Here is a 23,119-nt window from a genome sequence, read left to right as displayed (position 1 = left end):
ATGCATTAGTTTATTTTATAATTTACATGATGTGTGAAAACTAAAAAGCTTCTGAAACTTTTATCCTGCTAGAACAACTAATGTAACAAATCACAATTAACATGTATGCAAGAGTAATTCTTGTTGTTGTTATTACTTATCTGTTCTGTGTGTAATATCTGTTTCTAGCATTACTCAGAACAGGAAACAGGGATGTTAGAGATGAAGAAAATATGAGTAAACAAGAGCAACTGATTGTCTCTCTAGAAGAAGCGTTAACAGGAATAAAAGAAGAGCGAGAAATTGAAAAGAACAACAGTGGGAAGAGGTATGTTACAGTTACACAGAAAGGTATGTTACAGTTACACAGAAAGGTATGTTTAAGGTATCGTGATGTTTTATCCTACTTTCCTAAAACTGATATAAATATTTCTGATTAATACATGCTATTATTATTATTAATCATAACTTCTGTACATGGTCAAATTTTAGTAAGTTACATAGCTCAGAAACTAACATTGTAAACTCATTGATAACATCTGTTATGTACCTAACTTAGTAACTAAGGTTTAACTTATACAAAAGTAAAGCTGTAGTAACTAGCTTATTTCACACAATAATGTACCATAGTTAGTATTAACTCATATTTCATGCTTATTGATTATAAAGTGTCATACTATCTTAACTTAACAAGTGTTTCATATTTAAAACACTTCCAAATGAATCAAGTCATCTAACCTTCCTATGACTATAATTTACTCACTGAACACTTCTGGATGATCTAAAACACCTAACCTTTCTGTGGCCCCTCAGTGTGGATTCTTGAATGTGGTGAGGGGGACCTCACAGGGAAGGTTCTGTTCTTTAAGTTTACCTCCTCTGGGATCTAAACATCCACCCATGTGAAAAGGGGGAGAGGATCCTGGTGGTTGAGGGTTCCAACCCTTACACACCACTTTGGCTTTGAATTCCTGTAGATGGGCAGCCTTGGGGTGGCCCTTCATTCAGTCGGCTGGTCCACTTGGGCTAGGGTTAGCCATGTACCAGTGTTGGATGTTCTCAACAGGTGTTGTGGACATTATATCTGATACTGGTGTTTGGATATAGTGCTTGTTTGACATTGTAGTGTGTCCCCTCATAGTGCTCCATGGTGGGTGGGATCAGTGGGCAAAATTTCCTTTCTTTATTATGGATGCTTCAATTAAAAAATCTTAATAAAATAATGGAAAACAGTGTATAGTTAAACGACAACGCCTTGAAGATTCTGAGCAGTAATCCTCACCACCTGTACCACCTCATTTGCTTATATTGCACTCTCTTTCAGATAAACCTTTAGGGCAAATGTCTCCATTTTTCATTCAGTAGGGACTAGAGGGACTTGCTGGCTTTTCAAAGTCAGTAAAAAAGATTTGATCTGGTGACATATTGGTGGAAATATTCACATCTCAACACAGTGAACTCCTGTTGCATTCAAAGGCAACTGGGGATATACCTACAGAGGTTACACCTCATGCTACTTTGAATCCATCACAAGGAGTTATGGTTGAGAGGGATTTGAAGAATTTTCTCAAGTCAGAAATTCAGTGAGGCGTTTCTCTACTCGCAAAGATGGAATTGTGGTGCCGACCAATGTCCTCATTCTGACATTTACGTCACCACATTCACCTGCCACTATCAAGGCCGGTTATCTTAATTGCAGAGTATGGTCATACATTCCAAATCCTCTCAGATGTTTCCAGTGTCAGTGGTTCGGTTAATGGATGATGTCATGTCGTGGTTCCTTGATGTGTGCTCGTTGCAGTGGCAAGGACCATGATGCCAATGAGTGTGAAACAGACTCTCATTGCATCAATTGCAATGGCTCTCACCCGTTATACTTTCGTTCTTGCCCTACATGGTTGGAAGAAAAATAGGTGCAGCATTTGAAAATGATTCATAATATTACCTATCCCGAGGCTCAGATTGCTGGCCACCACCTCATCTTGGATTTGGATGTATGCTGCTGCACTTCATTCCACAGCGACTGTGGGTGTGCAAACAGATTTCTCTTTGCTTCTTAAAGAATCGCTCTCCAAAAAATGAAGTCTTTTGACATCCATGGTTAAAAAAGTAGATGAATCAATTTCAACACCTATCTCTGTCCCTTATATACATTCCACCAAACCTCAAGATCCACATCCTTTGGTTCCAGGTACAGGCATTTCCTCGGTTTTATCTTTCTCACTCACCCCAAGATACAAAAGAATCATTCGCTCACGTCCTCAGTATCATAGAATCCCTTTCCAACAACCAAGACCTGACCAATTGACACAGAGCAGTATCCATGGAGGTCGATAGACCTCCTTCGAATAAAGAAAGTAAGGAAAAAAGACATGGTCATAAACAGAAGGGTTCTCTGCCGAGTTTGCCTACACATAAATAAAAAATGGCCAACCTGATATAATGGAACTGTCGAGGTTTATGTTCTAATCTGGATAACATCAAAACACTGATTGTTTCCTACCATTCTGTTTGTCTCTCCTTACAGGAAATATTTCTGAAACCTGCCTATACAGTCATCTTTTGGCAGTTTTCTTTATACAGAAATGATAGGCTGTGTGATGGAGGAATGCACGGAGGGTGGCACTGTTGGTTGATCAGCATGTGCCCACCCTGTCTTTTCAACTCGACACACCCTTGGAGGCTGTAGCCATCTGTTTCCTTGGGGTCATACCATCACTGTTTGTTCTCTACCTGACATAGACATTAACCCCTCTGTGGAAGTGCTGGTATTGATATGAGGGGTCACTCTGTAGAGTGTATGCTTTCTGATCACAACTTATCTCTTTTTAATACTGGTTCTTCTACCTATTTCCATGCACCAGTCAGTCCGTTACTGACTCTCAGTTTGTTCCTCTTCATTACTTTACCATTTTTCATGGAGGGTTGACAATAATCTATGAGGCAGTGATCATTTTCCTATAATCCTGAGAGAGACTGGCCGTCATTGATGCCACCTGATCCGTATGTCCCGGTGGAAGGTGGATCAGGCAAATTGTCCCTCTCTCACTGCTCTCAAGAGAACTTGATTCTGCCATTGTCTGTAAGCCATCAATAGATGACTGTGTGGCAGCAGTAACTGACTGTATTGTACAAGCAGATGCTTAATGTATTCTTAAAACCTCGACATGTTTTCCACTATGTCATCGTCCATATTGGAATTCTGCCTATCAAATGGCACGGAAGGCTCAAAAATGAGCCTGGGATACTTTCCATTGATATCCCACATTCTCGAACTGCATCGCTTTCCAGTGGGTCCGTGCAGATACTTGATGGGTAAGACACCAAAGCCAGAAGGAATCTTGGATTAAGTTCACAATCAGCATATCCTCTACCACCAGTTTCAAAGTCATTTGAGACAAGATTTAAAAGGTCAGTGGCCAATATCACTCTGTCCCCCTCTCAATCTTGCTTTCTGATGACCAGGAAGTAACTGATACCCAGAGCATTGCCGATATTCTATGTGAAAGCTTTTGCTGGGTATCTAGCACTTCTGCCTCTTCTTCTGCTTTCTTGGCCATAAAGACTTGGGCAGAGCAATCACCTCTTTTCTTTCCAGCTGATTGTCTCTATGACTATAATCATCCCTATACATTGATGGAGCTCAAACTGGCCCTTCATTGGTCTGGCAGTACATTGGTTGGACCTGATGATATACACTATGAGATGCTGCGCCATCTATCTCCTGCTTCTTATGCTATCCTTCTGGTTGTTTTTAACTGGATCTGGCAGGAGAATGTTTTTCCTGATGCCTAGAACCAGACTAAAGGAATCTTGGAATCCTTCCCAGGCTTGGAGAAAGGCAGGACAACAAACTACTATCCATTTGCTTTGATGTGCTCTCTCTGTAAGACCTTAGAGAGGATGGTTAATGTTCGTCTTGTTTGGTTCCTCAAATCAAACAACTTCCTCTCGCCCACCCAATATGGGTTCCGACGACAATTCTCCACCATGGACCACCTTATTCGACTTGAAACGTCAATCAGAGAAGTCTTTCTCAAACAACATCCTGTGTCAATATTCTTTGACATTGAGAAGGCTTATACAACATGAAGGTATGGCATTTTGTGAGACCTTCATATATATATGGGTGATGTGGCCATTTGCCAATTTTTATTAAAATTTTTTAATGGACAGGAGAATCCAAGTTTGTGTGTGTTCGACACTTTCCTGTTTTTTTTTTGCAGGAACTTGGAGTCCCTCTGGGCTGTGTTTTGAGTGTCACACCTTTCAGTATAAAATTAATGCCATCACTGAACAACTCCCTCTTGCTGTTGCAAACGGGCTCAACATGAGGTAAAGGAGCAGCAACTACAGAATCTACTCAATTGTTTACTGAAGTGGACCACAGCAAATGACTTTACCTTCTCTTTCTCTAAAACTGTTTGCATGCACTCTTTTTGCCAACGGGGTATTCACTCTCATCCTGAACTCTGTATTGGTGAAGTTTTGCTGCCTTTGGTCTATGAGACCAAGTTCTTGGGGCTTATCTTTGACATCAAGCAGCTACGGGCCAAATGTACAAGAACACTGAAGTAAAAGATATATCATGCTCTCATTCAATTGAAACTCTACTATGGATCACTGGTCTATGGCTCTGCCAGACCATTGGCCTTAAAGATGTTAGACCCTATTCATCATCAAGGACTTTGGCTCTGAACTGGGGAAGTGCAGAATGTACCTCCACCATTTGCAATTGTCTTTACTATATGCTTTGAAACTTTGTTCCTTACTAAAGTATCCCGCCTGAGGTTGTGTTTTCTTTCCTCGATGAACCATAGTCTTTCAGAACATACGGTTTGCCATTGCTCCTTTTGGCCTTCATATCCAGGTGCAGTTAGATGAATTGGGTCTGTCCCTGGAAAACATTGCTGTATCCACTGGTCAACCCATCCCACCATGGCTTCTTACAGTCCCCAGTTGTGACCTGTCTTTAAGTCATCTGAGAAAAGTAGACACTCCTGATTGGAAATACTGACTGCTATTTGCTGAACATCTTTCAAACCATCCTTCCATTCTTATTTATACAGATGGTTCAAAATCAGGTGACTGTGTCGGCTCTGCCATGGTTTGTTGTGGTTCGGTGGCTGTGTGCAGAATGCTTTTTACAGCATCTGTATTCACTGCTGAACTGTATGCCATTTCTCTTGCCCTGGATCACATAGAAGCTAAGCAGTACTCGAAGTGCAGAACTTATACTGACTCGTTTAGTTCTCTACTGGCCCTGTAATCGCTTCACGTTGGTTCACACCCTATTGTCGCTAATATTCAAAACAGACTGGCCCATTTCTCTTTAACGTCTACTTCTATCCAGTTTTTCTGGATACCAGGCCATGTTGGTATTTGCGGGAATGAGCTCACTGACATTGCAGCTTAGTTTATCTGCTCTGGCACTATCACCGCTGTGCCTGTCCCATGAACCATGGTCCTGTATTCAAGGCTCGGCTCTGTGCCAGCTGGCAGTTGACTTGGAGTCTTGTTAGCGTAAGGATCGGAAAGAGGAAGTTGTTCTAACTAGACTACGCATTGGTCACAGTTTTTCAACTCATTGTTTTCTTTTATCTGGAACTGACAGATCAGTGTGTAGTCTGTGTAACACTCAGATCACAATAAACCGCATTTTACTTTCTTGTCATCATTATGATTCACAACGATGGCACCATTTTGAGCATGTTCTGTTAGAAGGTTTCTCTATAACTTTAGACAGTGTTATTGGTTATGGTAACACTGTCCAACTTGGTAATGTTTTTAGTTTTTTAAAGGCCATTAATCTTTTTCATGCCATTTAAGTTTAATTTATACTTTACCCTTTTAAATGTGGCTCTCTTTTTAAAAATCACAGTTCATCTAGTTCAATTTGAAATTAGAAACTGATCGTAACATTAAGTAACTTGAAACCAGAACTGGAAAGGCCAACTTCAGGTGACTGACAGTGGTTTTTGTACTTACCTGTTATTCTTGCTGGCTAATTATGGTTATTACAGTCATGCTACAGAAAGTTCTTTACAACTTGAATTACTGTAGTTTTGCTCTTGACGTTGTAGACTAGATGTAAACATTGGTTTTATGCCATTTATTTATTTATTTTTTAACCTTGTTTTGTTTTACCTTAATTTCCTTTTACCTTTTTACTGGATATTTGGTGCAGATAGCCCAGCTGGTTTGTGCCAGAAAACACTAAAGCAAACAACCAATCTTCCTGTGGCTGTGGTGTACACACTAAACTTGTCTAAAGAACAATGACATCTAACCTTCCTGTGGCTGTGGTGTACACACTAAACTTTTCTAAATGAACAATGACATCTAACCTTCCTGTGGCTGTGGTCTACACACTAAACTTTTCTAAATGAACAATGACATCTAACCTTCCTGTGGCTGTGGTCTACACACTAAACTTTTCTAAATGAACAATGACATCTAACCTTCCTGTGGCTGTGGTCTACACACTAAACTTTTCTAAATGAACAATGACATCTAACCTTCCTGTGGCTGTGGTGTACACTAAACTTTTCTAAATGAACTGACATCTAACCTTCCTGTCTAAATGAACAATGACATCTAACCTTCCTGTGGCTGTGGTGTACACACTAAACTTTTCTAAATGAACAATGACATCTAACCTTCCTGTGGCTGTGGTGTACACACTAAACTTTTCTAAATGAACAATGACATCTAACCTTCCTGTGGCTGTGGTGTACACACTAAACTTTTCTAAATGAACAATGACATCTAACCTTCCTGTGGCTGTGGTCTAACCTTCCTGTACACACTAAACTTTTCTAAATGAACAATGACATCTAACCTTCCTGTGGCTGTGGTGTACACACTAAACTTGTCTAAATGAACAATGACATCTAACCTTCCTGTGGCTGTGGTGTACACACTAAACTTGTCTAAATGAACAATGACATCTAACCTTCCTGTGGCTGTGGTGTACACACTAAACTTTTCTAAATGAACAATGACATCTAACCTTCCTGTGGCTGTGGTGTACACACTAAACTTTTCTAAATGAACAATGACATCTAACCTTCCTGTGGCTGTGGTGTACACACTAAACTTTTCTAAATGAACAATGACATCTAACCTTCCTGTGGCTAAACTTTTCTAAATGAACAATGACACTAACCTTCCTGTGGCTGTGGTGTAAACTTTTCTAAATGAACAATGACATCTAACCTTCCTGTGGCTGTGGTGTACACACTAAACTTGTCTAAATTAACAATGACACCTAACCTTCCTGTGGCTGTGGTGAACACACTAAACTTGTCTAAAGAACAATGACATCTAACCTTCCTGTGGCTGTGGTCTACACACTAAACTTTTCTAAATGAACAATGACATCTAACCTTCCTGTGGCTGTGGTGAACAATACACACTAAACTTGTCTAAATTAACAATGACACCTAACCTTCCTGTGGCTGTGGTGTACACACTAAACTTGTCTAAATGAACAATGACATCTAACCTTCCTGTGGCTGTGGTGTACACACTAAACTTGTCTAAATGAACAATGACATCTAACCTTCCTGTGGCTGTGGTGTACACACTAAACTTTTCTAAATGAACAATGACATCTAACCTTCCTGTGGCTGTGGTGTACACACTAAACTTTTCTAAATGAACAATGACATCTAACCTTCCTGTGGCTGTGGTGTACACACTAAACTTTTCTAAATGAACAATGACATCTAACCTTCCTGTGGCTGTGGTGTACACACTAAACTTTTCTAAATGAACAATGACATCTAACCTTCCTGTGGCTGTGGTGTACACACTAAACTTTTCTAAATGAACAATGACATCTAACCTTCCTGTGGCTGTGGTGTACACACTAAACTTTTCTAAATGAACAATGACATCTAACCTTCCTGTGGCTGTGGTGTACACACTAAACTTGTCTAAATGAACAATGACATCTAACCTTCCTGTGGCTGTGGTGTACACACTAAACTTGTCTAAATTAACAATGACATCTAACCTTCCTGTGGCTGTGGTGTACACACTAAACTTTTCTAAATGAACAATGACATCTAACCTTCCTGTGGCTGTGGTGTACACACTAAACTTTTCTAAATGAACAATGACATCTAACCTTCCTGTGGCTGTGGTGTACACACTAAACTTTCTAAATGAACAATGACATCTAACCTTCCTGTGGCTGTGGTGTACACACTAAACTTTCTAAATGAACAATGACATCTAACCTTCCTGTGGCTGTGGTGTACACACTAAACTTTTCTAAATGAACAATGACATCTAACCTTCCTGTGGCTGTGGTCTACACACTAAACTTGTCTAAATGAACAATGACATCTAACCTTCCTGTGGCTGTGGTGTACACACTAAACTTTTCTAAATGAACAATGACATCTAATCTTCCTGTGGCTGTGGTGTACACACTAAACTTTTCTAAATTAACAATGACACCTAATCTTCCTGTGGCTGTGGTGTACACACTAAACTTTTCTAAATTAACAATGACACCTAACCTTCCTGTGGCTGTGGTGTACACACTAAACTTGTCTAAATTAACAATGACACCTAACCTTCCTGTGGCTGTGGTGTACACACTAAACTTTTATAAATTAATAATGACACCTAACCTTCCTGTGGCTGTGGTGTACACACTAAACTTTTATAAATTAATAATGACACCTAACCTTCCTGTGGCTGTGGTGTACACACTAAACTTTTCTAAATTAATAATGACACCTAACCTTCCTGTGGCTGTGGTGTACACACTAAACTTGTCTAAATGAACAATGACATCTAACCTTCCTGTGGCTGTGGTGTACACACTAAACTTTTCTAAATTAATAATGACACCTAACCTTCCTGTGGCTGTGGTGTACACACTAAACTTTTCTAAATGAACAATGACATCTAACCTTCCTATGGCTGTGGTGTACACACTAAACTTTTCTAAATGAACAATGACATCTAACCTTCCTGTGGCTGTGGTGTACACACTAAACTTTTCTAAATGAACAATGACATCTAACCTTCCTGTGGCTGTGGTGTACACACTAAACATGTCTAAATGAACAATGACATCTAACCTTCCTGTGGCTGTGGTGTACACACTAAACTTGTCTAAATGAACAATGACATCTAACCTTCCTGTGGCTGTGGTGTACACACTAAACTTTTCTAAATTAACAATGACATTTAACCTTCCTGTGGCTGTGGTGTACACACTAAACTTTTCTAAATTAACAATGACACCTAACCTTCCTGTGGCTGTGGTGTACACACTAAACTTTTCTAAATTAACAATGACACCTAACCTTCCTGTGGCTGTGGTGTACACACTAAACTTTTATAAATTAATAATGACACCTAACCTTCCTGTGGCTGTGGTGTACACACTAAACTTTTATAAATTAATAATGACACCTAACCTTCCTGTGGCTGTGGTGTACACACTAAACTTGTCTAAATGAACAATGACACCTAACCTTCCTGTGGCTGTGGTGTACACACTAAACTTGTCTAAATTAATAATGACACCTAACCTTCCTGTGGCTGTGGTGTACACACTAAACTTTTATAATTTAATAATGACACCTAACCTTCCTATGGCTGTGGTGTACACACTAAACTTTTCTAGATGATCCAAACCACCTTACGTTCCTGTGGCTCGGGTTTACACACTAAATAGTTCTAAATGAAGAATGGCATTTATTCTTTGTTTCCCAAGTATTATGTTTACACCTTGAACAACTTCTAGACAGACCTGAATTTGTTTGTGTGTAAAGTTGGAATTGTAAAAAGAACAAGTGTTTGAGAAATTTAGAGCTATTAGACTTTAGTACGATGATGACAAATACAAATTACTATTTTTTTTTTTTTTAGTTGGAGGAGCTCAGTATTACATTATCTACAAGAGAAGAAGAGTGCATGACATTGAATGAGGAAGTGAAAAGGGTAGGTTATTAATGTATCATGTAAATAAAAAAACTTGTGAGAAGTTGTATTGTGCATTAGATATTTAAGAAAAGATTTTTAAATGTGTATTACAAATAGAAAAACAAATATTGACTTGTACTAAACTTAGCTATTTCATTGCAACATTATCTTTTGTATATGGAAATTGAAATGTAATTTTTGTTCTTGCAGCTAACAAAAGAACTTGATGGTGAAAAGGAGACTTCAAAGATATTTCTTTCAATACTAGAAGAACAAAAATCACAACTGGAAAACACTGTTAGTGAACTTTTACAATTGAGGGGAGATAATGAGCTTATGACAGAGAAACTGTTTAAATTAACTAAGTAAGTTAATTAACTGAGCAAGTTCATTAACTCAACAGCTTTAAAATCTGTTGAAAAACCAAAGTTGAAGTAATTTGTTGTTAGGTATTTTGTAAATGATTTAACCCTTTTGCTACAAGTTTGTAATATACACAAGTGCATCTACACACTTGTGTAATGCTAAGTATTTGCACTATAACGTTTGATACAGCATGTGTATCTTTGCAAAATTTGGTTTACATTGAGTAAAGATAACAAGTATATTGCACACAAAAAAATCAGGTTTTTAATGAAAACGTTTTGCTAAATATTCGTGAAAACTAGTCTGAATGCAAAGTGATTTCATGTTACAATTAAAAAAATTACTTGCTCCAAATATCTCAATCTCTAAGATCTTCTAAATACATTTGTTTTCAGTAAGATTTCATATTTTGTTATTTTCTATACTTTTAACTGTGTGGGATCTGTCACTTGATCAATCTCATAAACATAATAAAAAATCAGTAAATAAATATATAAATTGTGTTGTGTTTGACTACATTTCATAATGCAAAAAATGCAAATGTTTAAGTAGCTTAAGTCTCATAATGCTGTATATGTACATTTATATCTATTATTTTATTGGCTTTCTAGTCATGCCTAGCTAATGCTACATAATTTTGGTGGTATGCGTTTGGATCCAGTAATATAAAACTGACGCTATTGTGTTTTAGTGGACTAGTGTTTTGTAATATACAGACACATTCAATTACTATATATATATATATATATATGTATTGCTATTTAGAAATAAATTATTAAATGTATTTTTCTCAAAACATAAAACAGTAAATCAAGAAGCAGAGCAAACAATTATCTCTCATCACTGTGACCTTTGTGTTAGGTTGTTGCTGGATATAGGTTACTAAATCCTTTAAAATTTTGAACAAGGAAGATATGAAACAATTTTTAGGGTTTATATGTACACTCGATTAACCAAAAAACTAAATAAATAACTACAGTGATACCATAAACTTCCATTATAATCTATCAAGCTTAGTAACTAAGATTTATTTAGGTTTTAAAAAATATGAAACTTTGAGCAAACATCACTTATCTCATCGATATTGTTGTAGTATTTTTACGATTAAAACTACTCTGGGGATATTCTAAGCTGTTGAGTGGTTATTCACATGTCAAGTATTGAAATAAGTGTGTATAAGGGACCGTTTCAAAATATGGATCAGTGCCACCATATATGATTCACTACATAAAACATCTCACCAAACTAAAAAAATACGAGGTTCTAATTTTATATCTTCATAATGTTGGTAATTTGAGTTCCTAATTTATATGAAAACTACAGACTTAGCATTCTGACACCACAAACATCTAATTTTAAACAGAGCTGCTTTCAACATACCATGGAACTTACTAAAATCGATATTTAAAATGTTTTTCAATATTTACTATTAAATTCAGAAAGTAACCCATATATAATATTAAAGTTTGAATTATAACCTACAGTTTGACTCCAAACTGATTTACATAAATTCATAAAGTAGTAGTTAAATAAAATTTGAAATGCAAGTCAACAAATGCAATGACATGACCTTTGACTGTCATGAAAGGGTTAATCTGCTGTCTGTATTTTCCGTAGCAGTGAATTACTGAATATTTTTCTTTGACAAAATTAGAAGGCAAAGTCGTTTGTTACCAGATATACATTGTAACTCAGGTAATTCTACTTTTGGTCCAGCATAGCCAGGTGGTTAAGGCCCTCAACTCGTAATCTGAAGATCGCAGATTTGAATTCTTGTTACACCAAACATGCTTGCCATTTCAGGTGTGGGGGTGTTATAATGTTATGGCCATCCCCACTATGCATTGGTAAGAGTAGTTCAAGAATTGGCTGTGGGTGGTGATGACTAGCTGCCTTACAGTGCTACATTATGGACGGCTAGTGCAGATAGCCCTTGTGTAACTTTGCATGAAATTCTAAAAGAAACAATTCTACTTATGAGTTTTATTTTACTCTTGAGTTATTCATTTATGACTTTGAAAGGATGGTTTATATACTGTAATTATCTTCCAGAGGTTTGAATTTAAACAGACAATGACTGTGTTATCTTTATTTATTCACGGCTCTGTAATAGAGAACTTAAATAAGATTTACATTACACTATAGGTATTCAAAGATGGTCTATTTTTTGGACCCTAGAAAGGTTTAACTTGATATGGTTTGTATAATACTTTAGAGAAAAAGACTTGCTATGGAAGAAAGCCTACCATTTACACTTGCAATGTGTCCAAGCAACAGATCGGTGGATGGCAGATCAGGAAGTGCCAAACTGTTTAGGATGTAAAACAGCTTTCTCCCTCACAGTGAGGAAGGTATATTAAAAGTGTTATATTAATGAAGCACAAATAGATAACTTGTAGCGTGGTTTATGAATAGAATATTTAATAATGGTTTGTAGTAAAAATATATTCTCAAGACAGCTGATATATGGGTATTAAAACTAATTAAAATAAAATACAGGACAATGTTTTGACCTGAAGATGACCTAAGAAGGTTGAAATGTTCTCTGTTTTAATTAAAATATCCATACCAACTGTCTTGAGAATACATTTTTACTTCAAGTGGGTTTCTCATTATCAAGAAGTAGTGTGGAGTATTTCCAAGGTTCATAGCAGTGTAGTGCAGTTTTTAATGGTAACTTTCTGTATTAGATACTCATTTCAAATGTTTGTAGTTTTAAAAATTGTAATCTTAATGCAACACACTGCTCCTAGATACAAACATGTAGTGTTTCTGTAACTTGTATTAGAAGACTTTGTGTTATCTCTTAAGTAGGTTCAGTATGCAAAGTATACAGCTGAGAATATAAAAGTTGTGTTAAATAAGTAACCTTACACTAATTTTCATATAACCTTTTTTTGTTGCCTTGGGAGGCTATGTTTCTACCTATAAGGTTGTAGTGTCTACAGCATCATTGGTGCATTTGTGGTTGTATTTTTATTTATCAGACTTTGTTTCACTTTTGACAGCATCACTGTCGTCTTTGTGGGCGTATTTTTTGTCACATCTGTGCCAACAACTGGATGATGACAACAGCAAGCAGGTAATGTTTTAATTGTGCGCTAACCATGCAGTCATGTACTACATATTTTATTCAGGTTTGTGAAATGTATCAGCTGAGCCCACATAAGGCCGAACTCCTCAGGTTACCGTGATTTCACTAAACTTTAGGGTAAAGGAATTCTCATAATACTACAGCAGAAGCTAAGTTTTTATAATCCAATCAGATGGTTTCATTACAACTCAAATATTGATTTTATTTTTAATCCAAAAATGCAGTTTGTTAATTTCATTGAACTGTGTATCTTTTATTGATTTTGTAAGTTTGAACATTCATTAGTACTTCAGAAAGATAAAAAATAAGTTGGTGGCGGGTACTACAATCAGATTCTTTCTGTCTAATGAAGTATTTCAAAAAGGTGAAAAAGTAAGTTGGTGGTAGGTGCTACCAGTCAGTTGCTTTCTATCTAATTATTAGTTTAAAAAAAATTAGTTGTTGGTAGGTGTTGGCAGTCAGTTTCTTTTCTTTTAATCAGTAGTTGAAAAAGAAAAATAAGTTTGTGAGGGTTCTTCCAGTCAGTTTCTTTCCTTCTAATCCTTAGTTCAAAAATAAAATAAGTTGATAGTGGGTACTATCAGCAAGTTGCTTTCTGCCCTGCATTTCAAGATTTAAAAATAACTTAGTGACACTATGATTTTCTCTAGTCTGCAATTTACATTAGTAATTTTTACCATAAGAAAGAGTGGATGAGCAATTTTGCAACTGGGAATCAAATCTGAGATCCCCAACCTGAATCATTAAAGCTGAACAAACATGAAGTGAAAAACATCTTAAACGAAAGTTGAAATTGTGTATAATACAAATAACCTATTATGTGGCTTCTTAGCAACAAACATTTCAATTACTTGGATAGTTGAAATAATCAAACAGTCTAAAACCTCAATTTTATAACAACCAGCTGAATTATAACTTTTAGTAGTTCATCACTTGATGAAATAATTGAAAATGTAACCATCAGAAACTTGATTAATCAGGTTATGTGAAAGTTGTTACTGCTGTTTGTAGGTAGTTGATTATATAGTCCAGTTCAGTAGTCACCACTTTTGTTGCTTATGTTACTAGGATCTTGTTTATATGTAATATTTACAGTTTAATTTTAAGCAAGTCAGACTTTGTTATTAAAATATCTAGCTTGTGAATAACTACATGGCAATTTCTACAAGATAGTCCACATTCTAAGTTGTGATTATTATTTAACAGTATGGATTAGTTCTTAAATTGATACCTAGCTGTATCCATCTGTGTGAACACTTTGTTAACAAGACTAGTTGTATTTGTCTGTGTGAACACTAACAAGACTGTCTGTATCCTTCTGTGTGAACACTAACAAGACTGTCTGTATCCTTCTGTGTGAACACTTTGTTAACAAGACTAGTTGTATTCGCTCTGTGTGAACACTAACAAGACTAGTTGCATTCGTCTGTGTGAACACTAACAAGACTGTGTATTTGTCCGTGTGAACACTAACAAGACTGTGTATTTGTCCGTGTGAACACTAACAAGACTGTGTATTTGTCCGTGTGAACACTAACAAGACCGACTGTGTATTTGTCCGTGTGAACACTAACAAGACCGGCTGTATCCGTCCGTGTGAACACTAACAAGACCGGCTGTGTATTTGTCCGTGTGAACACTAACAAGGCCGGCTGTATCCGTCCGTGTGAACACTAACAAGGCCGGCTGTATCCGTCCGTGTGAACACTAACAAGGCCGGCTGTATCCGTCCGTGTGAACACTAACAAGGCCGGCTGTATCCGTCCGTGTGAACACTAACAAGGCCGGCTGTATCCGCCCTGTGTGAACACTAACAAGGCCGGGTTGTATCCGCCGTGTGAACACTAACAAGGCCGGCTGTATCCGTCCGCGTGAACACTAACAAGGCCGGCTGTATCCGCCCGTGTGAACACTAACAAGGCCGGCTGTATCCGTCCGTGAACACTAACAAGGCCGGCTGTATCCGCCCGGTGAACACTAACAAGGCCGCTGTATCCGCCGTGTGAACACTAACAAGGCCGGCTGTATCCGCCCGTGAATACTAACAAGGCCGGCTGTATCCGTCCGTGTGAATACTAACAAGGCCGCTGTATCCGTCCGTGTGAACACTAACAAGGCGGGTATCCGTGTGTGAACTAACAAGGCCGGTGTATCCGCCCTGTGAATACTCAACAAGGCCGGCTGTATCCGTCCGTGTGAACACTAACAAGGCCGGCTGTATCCGTCCGTGTGAACACTAACAAGGCGGCTGTATCCGTCCGTGTGAATACTAACAAGGCGGCTGTATCCGGCCGTGTGAACACTAACAAGGCCGGCTGTATCCGTCCGTGTGAACACTAACAAGGCGGCTGTATCCGTCCGTGTGAACACTTTTAAATATTGTTAACAAAACTTCTTGCTGAAGTTTTATTTTAATGTATTGAACTTTTATTGGAATAGTTTTTCTGTTTGTGTCTGAAAATTACCAATGATTCAATATCATATTTATTTTAATTTTCTAGTCAAAGGGCTCGTGTTTGTAATGAATGTTATGTACAACATCTTCAGTTAGAGTTGGATGTAAATTTAAGTTCTCCTTACCTTGCCATGAAGAAGATAGTGAAGATGATAGTCTCTCTCCATTGCTTGAGTGTAAAGTGAGTACAGGTTAGTATCTTGATTTTATTATATAAAGAAAGAGATGAATAGTAAATATTTGTATAGATTCTTGGAATAGTGAACTTCATGGCTCTCTTTTCCTTCTCTACCATCCTGCAAAAGAGCAAAATAAAATTATTATGAAGAATAAATTTATTTCATCCACAACTAATGTGTAAGAGGTTCATGCAAATAATTTTGTGATATTTTTCTATACTATTGAAAATTTGAAAAACAAATAATTAAAAAATATTTAAATTTTAAAAGGTCTAAAATTTGTATAATATAAAATCTTACTATTTAAGCAAGCAAAAATTGTCCATCTTTCCTTCTAGAGTTTTTTTACAGGTAAAATAAGGTGTTTTAGGGTTTGTCTTGATCCCCGACAGGCATGCCAAAATATGCCTTTTTGGCTTCACACATTTAGCAGATGCTGTCACAGAGTACTTTTTCACTCTTGTCTGAATAAATTAGTCACATACATAGCAGAATGCATCTAGAGAATGCTTGCAGCTTCTTGACGCAGTCTCTAATAAAATCAGATAGGTTTGTGTTCACTTAGGCAGCTAGAACTAAACTGAAATGGTGAGCTCCTGTGTGTGTGTGTGTATGTATTACTATAGAAAGTTTGAGAAAATTCTCTATCAGCTACTCAGCACTGAATCTTTCTGAAATGTTCTGGAAAATGGGTAACTTTGAAAATTTCATTACCCAGGTTCACAAAAGCAAAGTTTGAAAAGAAAAATAGGTTTTTTCCATTTTCTTTAGGCATAAGCAATTGGGAAAAACACTTTTGCCCAGGAACAAGAAAAAAGTAAAAATTTTCTTACATAGTGTAATTTGTAGGACAACTTTTTTTACCTCCTTTTAAGTTATGAGTGATATTAGCTGTTGGTTCTTGTCCATTGTTTATCTACTGCTACTCTTCATGGATTCTGATCTTAAAAGACCCTGCACTTTACTTACCATTGTTGGAACACTAATTACAATAAAAGTCTTTCTGATCAAGTCTTTATGATCTGACAATCAGTTTTAAGTGGTATTATACTACCTATAAAATGTGTCAAAAAGTGATGAATGTTCTACTTTGTATTGGCTCTAGTTGTTACCTGACTTGCTGATTTCATGTAAAAAGTAGTTTTGATCTAGTATATTGAGCCATATAGCTATTCATTATTAATACAATGTGTCATTTTGTAACATATGCTTTGGAATAACATTAGTTCTGTCCAGTGTCTCTGACATACCTTGATTTTAGTTTTTGGATAGTGGAAATGTTTAAGTTGCATAAAATATAGATCAAACTTACTCAATAGTAAATAGTTTTTACTTAAAGAAAAACCTACAGTTTGATATATTTTTATCATTCTCTGTTGTGACATTTTCTGTTACTTGTTGACTGTTTTTTGGAAGATGTATAAAAATTTTTTATTGTTTATCAGAAAGTTTATTTTTGTATTCAGTCATGTAGTACATAAGTGTATTTATTTGATACATTATTAACATTTTGTATGTAGGTGTGCACTGAACACTTGAAGGATGTTCTATGATTCAGTTAGGGTTACTACAGAATGTAGTATTGGAAAATATACACTGGAATACCATTAGGTATTCATGTTAATACAACTTATATCACTTTAATGTATCCTGTATGAAACTAGCTGTTAATATTAGTACAGTTTGTACTTTTTCACTTTAAATTATATTCTAGATTACAAAATACATATATTCTGTATGAAATTAGCTGTTCATGTTTGTACAGTTTGTTCTTTTTCACATTAAAGTGTACTCTACATTACAAAATACATATATTCTGTGTGGAATAAGCTGTTCATGTTTGTACAGTATGTTCTGTTTCACTTTAAATTATACTCTAGATTACAAAATACATATTCTGTGTGGAATAAGTTGTTCATGTTTGTATAGTTTGTTCTGTTTCACTTTATATTATACTCTAGATTACAAAATACATATTCTGTGTGGAATAAGTTGTTTGTACTGTTTGTTCTGTTTCACTTTATATTATACTCTAGATTACAAAATACATATATTCTGTGTGGAATAAGTTGTTCTTGTTTGTACAGTTTGTTCTGTTTCACTTTATATTATACTCTAGATTACAAAATACATATATTCTGTGTGGAATAAGTTGTTCTTTTTTGTACAGTTTGTTCTGTTTCACTTTATATTATACTCTAGATTACAAAATACATATTCTGTGTGGAATAAGTTGTTCATGTTTGTACAGTTTGTTCTGTTTCACTTTATATTATACTCTAGATTACAAAATACATATATTCTGTGTGGAATAAGTTGTTCATGTTTGTACAGTTTGTTCTGTTTCACTTTATATTATAGTCTAGATTACAAAATACATATATTCTGTGTGGAATAAGTTGTTCTTGTTTGTACAGTTTGTTCTGTTTCACTTTATATTATAGTCTAGATTACAAAATACATATATTCTGTATGGAATAAGTTGTTCATGTTTGTACAGTTTGTTCTGTTTCACTTTATATTATAGTCTAGATTAAATGTTAATACAACTTATTTCACTTTGTAATATATTCTATGTAAAATTGGCTGTTCACATTGTCTTTCTGTATCTCAGGATAAAAGCTTGCATGTGATAATCTTTTTAGTATACAATAAAGAAACAACTACAGTTTAATTAGTTTTCTGACAAAACTGTTTAAGGCAGATGAATTTCTAAATGCTGTGAGAATTAACTACAGAGGGTGGACAAAAGTGGCCCCTTTTGAAAACATTGTTTGTCTTTCATTAGGTAACACAGAAATATGTAAAACTATATGTATTTAAAACACCTTGATGAAATCTGTTCAAATATCTCAAATCCTAATTTTAACATTTAGCTTTTGTAACTACCCAAACTTTTCATGATTTTAGTTACATATTCTCATAAAAAATGTTATTCCTTCTGTAGTTTCTTAGATATTATTAATTCAGTTAGTCCACAAAAGGATCAAACAAGTTTCTCTGTAGTTATGGAGTCGTTGAAAGCTAGAAATAAGACAATCAATGCTATGGTTTGGTGAGGGCAATCACACGATATCAATCTGATTGAAAATGTATAGGCTGTGATACACCAATTAATGAAAGACCACAAGCTAAACATGGAAGATAAACTTTTTGAAGTACTCAAGGATAACAGGCAATCACTTAGGAATATCTGTACAAGCTCATTTGAAAGCTTATAACATCGATGTGAAACAATACTGAAACCTAAGGAATGTTGACTAAATATTAACTGGTTTGTGTTATTTTTAGTTTCATTTTTTACATTTTCTTATTGCAGAAAAACTTGTTTGATCATTTTGTAGGTTACTTGGAATAACCAGATGTAAGTATTTAGATCTCACAATTTACTTTGGTTGTATTTTAGAAACCTCTAACCCCATCGTATCAGATGTTGTAACATCCTTACCACTACCTGCAAGTGATCAGCAGCAACAGATGTCAAATGCCACTACAGAGCATCCTTTAATGAGTAGTGGAGACAAAGACAATAAGTAGGTTTTGCTGTAAACAGATATAACCTGTTCACAACTTGTAGAGCATATTAGTGTTTTGTTATTAAAAGGGGGAAGTAAAAATGTATATGAACCCATCTATCAGTTATTAACATATGTCTAATGTAGTTAAACATAGTAACACAGAAGATTAAATTAGTATCTACAGACTCTTCAAAAGTAGTTTGTATAATGTAGTTAAACATAGTAACACAGAATATTAAATTAGTACCTACAGATTCTTCAAAACTAGTACCAACAGAATGTAAAGGGCAGTAAAAATGTGTATGAACCCATCTATCAGTTATTAACATTTGTATAATGTAGTTGAACATAGTAACTCAGAAGAATGAATAAGGACCTACAGACTCTTCAAAACTAGTAGCAACAGAATGTAAAGGGGGCAGTGAAAATGTATATGAACCCATCTTTTAGTTATTAACATATGAATAATATAGTTAAACATAGTAATGCAGAAGAATGAATTAGTACCTACAGACCCTTCAAAACCAGTAGCAACATAATATAATGCTATATTTAATTCACCACAGGGTATATTTATCTGTATTGTAAATTTCATTTAAAGTAATTTAAACTTATTTCCTCAGTTCTAGAAAGGAGTGTTTCTCTGTGATTTATCTTCCATGACTGTTCTCAGATGGGTTTGTGTGTGTGCTTATGTTTTGCAATAAAGGCATTTAATTACTCAATTACTTTAGAAAATTAAAAACTTTTAAACTTTTTATTTTTCAATAAGGCAAAATCCAGCAACCAGGTTACCAGAAAAACAAAGTCAAATCATATCAGATGTTCTAACATCCTTACCACTACCTGCAAGTGTTCAGGAGCAACAGATGTCGAATGCCACTACAGAGCATCCTTTAATGAGTAATGGAGACAAAGACAATAAGTAAGTTTAGCTGTAAACAGATATAAGCAGTTATTGTTAAGAACTTGTAGAGGTTATTAATGTTTTGTTATTAAAATGGGGGCAGTAAAAATGTATATAAATCCATCTATCAGTTATTAACATTTGTATAATGTAGTTAAACATATTAACGCAGAAGAATCAATTAGTACCTACAGACTCTTCAAAACTAGAAGTAACAGATTGTAAAAAGGGGCAGTGAAAATGTATATGAACCCATCTTTTGGTTATTAACATATGCATAATGTAGTTAAACATAGTAACTCAGAAGAATGAATAAGGACCTTCAGACTCTTTAAAACCAGTAGCAACATAATGTAACGCTATATGTAATTCACCACAGGGTATATTTATCTGTATTGTAAATTTCATTTAAAGTAATTTAAACTTATTTCCTCAGTTCTAGAAAGGAGTGTTTCTCTGTGATTTATCTTCCATGACTGTTGTCAGATGGGTTTCTGTGTGTGCTTATGTTTTGCAATAAAGGCATTTAATTATTCAATTACTTTAGAAAATTAAAAACTTTTAAACTTTTTATTTTTCAATAAGGCAAAATCCAGCAACCAGGTTACCAGAAAAACAAAGTAAAATCATATCAGATGTTCTAACATCCTTACCACTACCTGCAAGTGTTCAGGAGCAACAGATGTCGAATGCCACTACAGAGCATCCTTTAATGAGTAATGGAGACAAAGACAATAAGTAAGTTTAGCTGTAAACAGATATAAGCAGTTATTGTTAAGAACTTGTAGAGGATATTAATGTTTTGTTATTAAAATGGGGGCAGTAAAAGTGTATATAAGCCCTTCTATTAGTTATTAACATTTGTATAATGTAGATAAACAAAGTAACACAGAAGATTAAATTAGTATCTACAGACTCTTCAAAACTAGTAGCAACAGATTGTAAAAGGGGCAGTGAAAATGTGTATGAACCCATCTATCAGTTATTAACATTTGTATAATGTAGTTAAACATAGTAACTCAGAAGAATGAATAAGGACCTTCAGACTCTTCAAAATTAGTAGCAACAGAATGTAACGCTATATTTAATTCACCACAGGGTATATTTATCTGTATTGTAAATTTGCTTTAAAGTACTTTTAACTAATATTTCCTCAGTTCTAGAAAGGAGTGTTTCTCTGTGATTTATCTTCCATGACTGTTCTCAGATGGGTTTGTGTGTGTGCTTATGTTTTGCAATAAAGGCATTTAATTACTTTAGAAAATTAAAAACTTTTTATTTTTCAATAAGGCAAAATCCAGCAACCAGGTTACCAGAAAAACAAAGTAAAATCATATCAGATGTTCTAACATCCTTACCACTACCTGCAAGTGTTCAGGAGCAACAGATGTTGAATGCCACTACAGAGCATCCTTTAATGAGTAATGGAGACAAAGACAATAAGTAAGTTTAGCTGTAAACAGATATAAGCAGTTATTGTTAAGAACTTGTAGAGGATATTAATGTTTTGTTATTAAAATGGGGGCAGTAAAAATGTATATAAACCCATCTATCAGTTATTAACATATGTATAATGTAGTTAAACATAGTAACTCAGAAGATTAAATTAGTACCTACAGACTATTCAAAGTTAGTAGCAACAGACTGCCCTTTACTGTAAAGGGCAGTAAAAATGTATATGAACCCATCTATCAGTTATTAAAATATGTATAATGTAGTTAAACATAGTAACACAGAAGAATCAATTACTACCTACAGACCCTTCAAAACCAGTAGCAACATAATGTAACGCTATATGTAATTCACCACAGGGTATATTTATCTGTATTGTAAATTTCATTTAAAGTACTTTAAACTTATTTCCTCAGTTCTAGAAAGGAGTGTTTCTCTGTGATTTACCTTCCATGACTGTTCTCAGATGGGTTTGTGTGTGTGCTTTATTTTGCAATAAAGGCATTCAATTACTGAATTACCTTAGAAAATTAAAACTTTTAAACTTTTTTTTTTCAAAAGGCAAAATCCAACAACCAGGTTACCAGAAAAACAAAGTAAACATAATAATGATGGTAAAATAACCAAGCTGTAAACACTTTCATATGAAATGAAAATTTGAAGGAGAAAAACAGTTAAAGTCGTCTAGAAAGTAAACATATGAAATTAAAACGTAATATGACAGGAAATGAAAATTTGAAGGAAAAACAGGTAAAGTTGTATAGAAAGTAAACATGAAATTAAAACATGCAATATGACAGGAAATGAAAAATTGAAGAAAAAACAGTTAGTTGTATAGAAAGTAAACATATGAAATTAAAACATGTAATATGATACAAAATGAAAAATTGAAGAAAAAACTGTTTTAAATCATAAATTTATAAAATGTAGTTCTTCCTTTGGTCTACATATAGGTGTAATAAAGCTGGCATAGTGAGGATTAAATAATACTGTATTATAGCAGTGGTTTCAAGAAGTTAAAATGGTTTAATATTTAAAACCTTATTTAATTCAAACTATAGGTTACAGAATGATGTTATTGAGGATGCAAGTGAAGATTTTGCTGTCATCAGTGATGGAGAGATTTGTCGGTCACTGTCTGCTTCCAGTCCATACAATACTTTTCTAGAGCATTCAAGTGAATCAAAACCAAGGTGCTATTTAATGTTAACTCAAGAA

At 35.2% G+C, this 23,119-nt stretch overlaps 1 protein-coding gene across 5 annotated transcripts in view; it reads left to right on the top strand.

Moving 5' to 3' along the window:
* The window catches only part of LOC143224692 (uncharacterized), a 33,978-nt gene that overhangs the window by 355 nt on the left and 10,504 nt on the right, over positions 1-23,119 (top strand). For 2 of the 5 annotated variants that reach the window (XM_076452886.1, XM_076452885.1), the window contains exons 1-10: positions 257-307; positions 9,877-9,948; positions 10,141-10,295; positions 12,512-12,647; positions 13,305-13,378; positions 15,892-16,036; positions 19,431-19,557; positions 20,315-20,467; positions 21,035-21,187; positions 22,963-23,094. In XM_076452886.1, coding sequence (XP_076309001.1) covers positions 15,916-16,036; positions 19,431-19,557; positions 20,315-20,467; positions 21,035-21,187; positions 22,963-23,094 — 686 coding nt within the window. In that variant the 5' untranslated portion in view covers positions 257-307; positions 9,877-9,948; positions 10,141-10,295; ... (1 more) ...; positions 13,305-13,378; positions 15,892-15,915. Of the gene's footprint in view, positions 1-168; positions 308-9,876; positions 9,949-10,140; positions 10,296-12,511; positions 12,648-13,304; positions 13,379-15,891; positions 16,037-19,430; positions 19,558-20,314; positions 20,468-21,034; positions 21,188-21,739; positions 21,893-22,962; positions 23,095-23,119 lie in introns of those variants that run through there. The other 3 variants (XM_076452883.1, XM_076452881.1, XM_076452882.1) reach the window with 3 other exon arrangements.

This window comes from Tachypleus tridentatus, chromosome 9 (assembly GCF_004210375.1).
Source record: "Tachypleus tridentatus isolate NWPU-2018 chromosome 9, ASM421037v1, whole genome shotgun sequence".
Classification (NCBI taxonomy): domain Eukaryota; kingdom Metazoa; phylum Arthropoda; class Merostomata; order Xiphosura; family Limulidae; genus Tachypleus; species Tachypleus tridentatus.
The sequence above is the reverse complement of the archived record's forward strand: the minus strand, read 5'-3'. Positions and strand labels throughout refer to the sequence as shown.